We start from the raw sequence: 5,079 nt of genomic DNA on the forward strand, positions 1-5,079 counted from the left end.
CAACAAAAAGCCATACACAAACCAGAGAAATTCTTGCTGGCAGTTCAGAAATGCTCATGCAGGGCCATGGGGTATTTGTTTCAGATTCTGAGCTGTTGCTTGCCTCCAACTCAGACTCTCCCATCTTGCAGTACAATTACTCTGTAGAAGGTCAAAAAAAAATTAGATTTTTCTGATGTTCTCTCCAAGCAGCTCCAAGACTCAGCAAAAGAGCTCTCAGGATGCCAGAACCAGCGAAGTCAACCTCAGCCCCCAAAAAGGGCTCCAAGAAAGCCGTGACAAAAACCCAGAAGAAGGGTGATAAAAAGCGTCACAAAAGCAGGAAAGAGAGCTACTCCATCTATGTCTACAAGGTGCTGAAGCAGGTGCATCCTGACACCGGCATCTCCTCCAAGGCCATGGGCATCATGAACTCCTTCGTCAATGACATCTTTGAGCGCATTGCTGGAGAAGCCTCCCGCCTGGCCCATTACAACAAGCGCTCCACCATCACATCCCGGGAGATCCAGACAGCCGTGCGCCTGCTGCTCCCAGGAGAGCTGGCCAAGCACGCCGTCTCGGAGGGCACCAAGGCTGTCACCAAGTACACGAGCTCCAAATAGCCAGACGTCCCCTCTGCAATGGGACCATTGAGCACCGGGCCCCCCATGCAAGCACAGGTAGGCAGCCAAGGTGTGGGTGAACGGTCACAGCTATTATCCACAGCAATTTCCAGCCTGGGAGTGGGCGTGAGAAGCTGCCCAGAGGAAGAGAAGACAGCGATCTGGATGACAGCTGATTTTCATAGTCTGTTCAGGATTTGTTGAGGCTGGTGGTGGAGGCCCGTGCTTTCACATCTCATTCAAAGAACTGACCACCCATAGTATATCCAGTCTCCTCTGTGCTTGGCAAACATTCATGTTTGGCACTGGGAGGGGAGGCTGGCAGCGGCAACACAGAGACACCATCACTGAAGTCTTCCTGTTTGACTGCTTTCTCACAGTCATCTGATATGGGTACTGGAGAGTCAGTGCTGCATCCTCTCTCTCAGAGCCTGAGTCCCTCCTGGTGTGCAGCAGCTCAGCCCACCCTGTGCTGGCTGGAGTGGCATTAACAGCTACCAGGCACATATTGATTCAACAGCTATCTGTGCTTGACAGCCTGTTTTAAAGAGCAAGCCTGGCAGGCAGGCAAATGCCCACGTTGATACCGAGTGCTAATCCTCCTCCTTGCTCCTGGTGGATGAGCCATGGAGCAGGATGAGGGTGCTGGCACTTGGAGCTGCCCACTGCCTCCCACCTTGTGCTGAGGTGGAGGGATGGACGAGGTGGGATGTTGGGAATTGGTCTCTTTTTCTTGGCTACTGCTTTGCTTGCCTTAGGACTTGCTTTGGCATGCAAGACATTGCTAATTGTGCTGCTTTTCAGAGATTTTTCCTGCCTCGATGCTGCCTGGGTGCTCCCTTCCACCATAAGTGTGGGTGGTACCCATGGGGGTCCCCTCTCCTGTGAGCAATAGGGCGGTGCAGGACAAACAGCACAGATGTTTTGGGCAGGGACTGAGGATTTAGAAAGGCATCTGGTGTGGGAGCAGAGGTGGTTAGTGCGTTTTGAGGGGTGGGAGGAAGCTGGCTCCCTGCAGAGATCACTGCAGGCAGCTTGCCTGGCCCTGCCCTCCCTAATTCATTCAGCAGTTAGAAAGCAAAAGCAAAACTGGGGGCTGGGTGGATATATAGGGACGCTTGCCTGCATCCCAGATATTTAAAAGATGAAATAATTTTAAACTACTTCAAATACTCTCCATATCTTTTTGAAGTCCACAGTAAGGTGAGCAATAATAAAATTGTGATAAAGCCATAGAAGTTAAAGGAGGAATGTCTTGGTTACAGGTTTATCTTGCCCAGACTGCTCGAGAGCAGAAGGGCCTGGGTAAAACTGGCGTGAAGTTGAAGCTTCCTACTCAAAACACAGAATTAGACAACATTAAAAAAAAAAAAAATCAAAGTCTCTCCGGTAGGCAGTAACACTCAAATAAAAAATATTCATGTCTAAAATAACAACAGCTTTCTGCAACTTACTCTGTAAATAAAAGGAGCAGCAAAATAATAGTATCCAGAACTAAGTGCAGATTCTCCCTAAGCTTCAGGACTTTGTTTTTAATTAAAAGGTAAATTCATATCCCAAAATAGCAGCCATGCAGTACATTTCTGTCTTTCCCCTGCATTTATCTATATCCTGTTTCTTTACACTTTGAGAGTGATTGGGACCTTTGACAAATTTATGTTGCCTTTGGAGCTGTAAGACTCTGCAGCTCCAGAAGATTCGCATTGCAGTCATTTTTCCAGCTATTGTGAGAAAAGGACTGCATAGGTCTGCTCAGACACCTGAGAGCAGCCTGGGGTCTCATGTGGTCTCTGTGCAAGAGTGAAGGTCAGTCTGTTTATGGGCTGCTCCCACACCTCTGCCTTGGGTGTGAGCACCCCACACTTGAAAAGGGACTTTCCTCCCACACTCTGCTCAGTGGTATCACACAGCTGTGTTTCATAGCCTAATGCCAGCAGGAATCTCTGCTGAGAGCTCTCAGAAAGAGCAAAACCCAACTCCCTGGGTGCCAGCACCCACAAGGAGCAGCTGCCTGCAGCAGCACCTGTGTTCAGTATCAATAGCATTGGTAACCTGGGCCTCTTGGCCAGGACACTTTGCAGGTGACAGCTTAGTGCTCCTTTTGTTTTCAATCAAATAGTCAAAATCAGATACCAAAGATTAACATGTTCCTGCAGTGGGCCTAGAGCCACCCTCCTTAATGCCTTCACCACAAGAAATCCAGGCAGTGGATGATGCATCGGGGGGCTGTTGGGGGTGAAGGGGTGGATGGCATTTCTGGAGATTTCTTCTTCTGTCTTTATGAGCTGCAGGTCAGAATTCAACTCCCTGAGGAGCCCTCTTGAAGGCAGGAATTCAGAGTGGAGTGAACCTGCTCCAGTCCAAGCAGTGTGTTTGAGCCAGGACACACATCTCCCAGGATTACCTGGCACAGCCCCTGAACTCTCACGTTTTTTGTGCAGAGCAGACTCCCACTTCAGTCTCCACAGGCTTCAAGAAATCAGGAAAATAAAATGAGGTATTGGCCCTCCAGGGTCTCCTGGGCAGCTCAGGGAGCCAAGAGTGAGGCTGGGCACTCAGACAATAGCTGCTCACTCCACACTCATACTGTATTGGTCCCATTTTCTTCTGCCACTGTTGTCATTCTCCATTTTTGGGGATTCAGAGAGAGGAGAACCAGTGATTTAAAGCTACAAAAATACTTGAAGGCTTAAAAAAGATTTTTATGTAGTTTGAAGCCAAGTGACTGAATCTGATCATGTCCATGCATTTATAGTTTAGGTTGTCCTTTTATGCACTATTTGCTCTTCACTGTCCATTTGTATTTTTTTTTTCCATTCACTCCTGACAATATGAAGCACAGGATTGATGACTGATCCGTGTTAAAATAAACCTTTTTTAGTTTTTTCCTTTCTTTCAAGCTTTGTTTTAACCCTGTTCTGGTGGCTGCTCTGTTCTGTCACTGTTGTACTGACATTTGTGCCAGCAAAGGGAAGGGAGATGGTCCAGAAAAGGCAAGGATGGTATAAGTAGGACTGACCCAGAAAGTATTTGGGAAGTTAATGTACAGGGCACCATCCACAGCAATTAAATGGGAATTAGTTTGAATGTGATGAGCTTTGACTGAGCCTTAGTATTAGAGGCAGTAGAAGGTGGTCTAAAAGTTCAAGGATTGATTGTCTACTAAATCATCTGAGGTGTGGCATACTTCACAGTTTGTTGCTAAGGAGCTTTGCTCCAGAAGATGGATTCTGCACTACAGGATGTGTGCTTTTAAAGAAAACATATCTCCAGCTCTGGAATTGAGAAAATGTTTTGAAACTGAAGATAACATACCAAGCCCCACTGTCCCTACCTGATTTCTACTGCAGTCCCACAAGCATCTCTGGTCCATGCCTGTATTTTGCCAGGCAAATTTTTAAAAATTAAATCAACTACAGGTTGCAAGTTGGAAAGGAAGATGCAAAAGGTAATACAGCCTTGCTATTAACCTCTTATTAACCCCAAGGATATTGCTGCACTGAGTTATTTGTTTTCATGTGCAATTTAAAAGAGAAAACAAACTGCTCTACATCTTAGGATTTTCCACCCTGCTTCCCTAGAAAGGCCTAATGTCCACCTGCCTTTCACAGCAGAGTTCAACCTACAGAGGAACTGAGTGGCCACCTGCATGGAGGCTTGCTCCTGTTCAGGACAGACAGGTTTTTAGCCAAGCATGGGGAAAACAAGCAAAAACAAGTGTGAAGGATAAGTGCCTGTCCTGTACACAACTGTGTGTCCCACAGAGGGACACTAAAGGCTCCTACCCAGTGGAGTTGTGTGGCCTGTGCACCCTTCCCTCTGGTGACAGCCATATGGGTAGCCCCAAGTCCTGCCACCACTGGAGTAGAGTTTGGCATGGCCTTTACACAGCCTTGAGCATTTGTTCCATCATAGCATTTCCTGACAGTTTACATCCAGGACAAGGAAGAATGGGAACTGAATAATGAAAACCACTTACTGACAGAATTTTGAAAGTTTTCTGGGACCACCACCTGGGGAGCAATCTTTCATGCTTGCTCCATGCATGGTATCTCGTGGGCTTATGTACACAGAATTTTTCTGACAATGAGTGTTACATCAAGTATGATCCATGTTATATTGCTGCTGGGTTATGACCTTAGTGCTAATTATCTGCTTTCTGTTAAATGTCTAAATAAAATGTAACTTCCAGTCTGTTGGAAGTCAATGGTACCCAGCTGTCGGGGTGTCTTTGCTTCTGCCTTATCACTGTAGTGTTCCCCCAAGCCCTGCATTTCTCTTTATCCATATTTCCTCCATACCTGGGTGACCCAGCAGAGATGGAGCACATCTGGTCCTGACAGAAGGTCAGTCAAAAATCAGAGGGATATCTGCACCGAAGGGATATCACAGGCTGCCACTGTGAGCCCTCATGGGGAGTCACTCACCCCAAACATCAGTGCAACATAAACATCTCTTTTTCTCAAGCCCTTCCAAT

General features: G+C 47.0%; 1 protein-coding gene across 1 annotated transcript; it reads left to right on the top strand.

The window, feature by feature from the left end:
• Window positions 1-206: 206 nt before the first annotated feature.
• LOC134042868 (histone H2B 5-like) lies at window positions 207-602 on the top strand. The gene has a single exon (XM_062490778.1). It carries the CDS (start codon window positions 222-224, stop codon window positions 600-602), a length of 381 nt encoding a protein of 126 aa, XP_062346762.1. The 5' UTR covers window positions 207-221.
• Window positions 603-5,079: the final 4,477 nt, after the last annotated feature.

Source organism: Cinclus cinclus, chromosome 4 (genome assembly GCF_963662255.1).
Source record: "Cinclus cinclus chromosome 4, bCinCin1.1, whole genome shotgun sequence".
Lineage (NCBI taxonomy): Eukaryota > Metazoa > Chordata > Aves > Passeriformes > Cinclidae > Cinclus > Cinclus cinclus.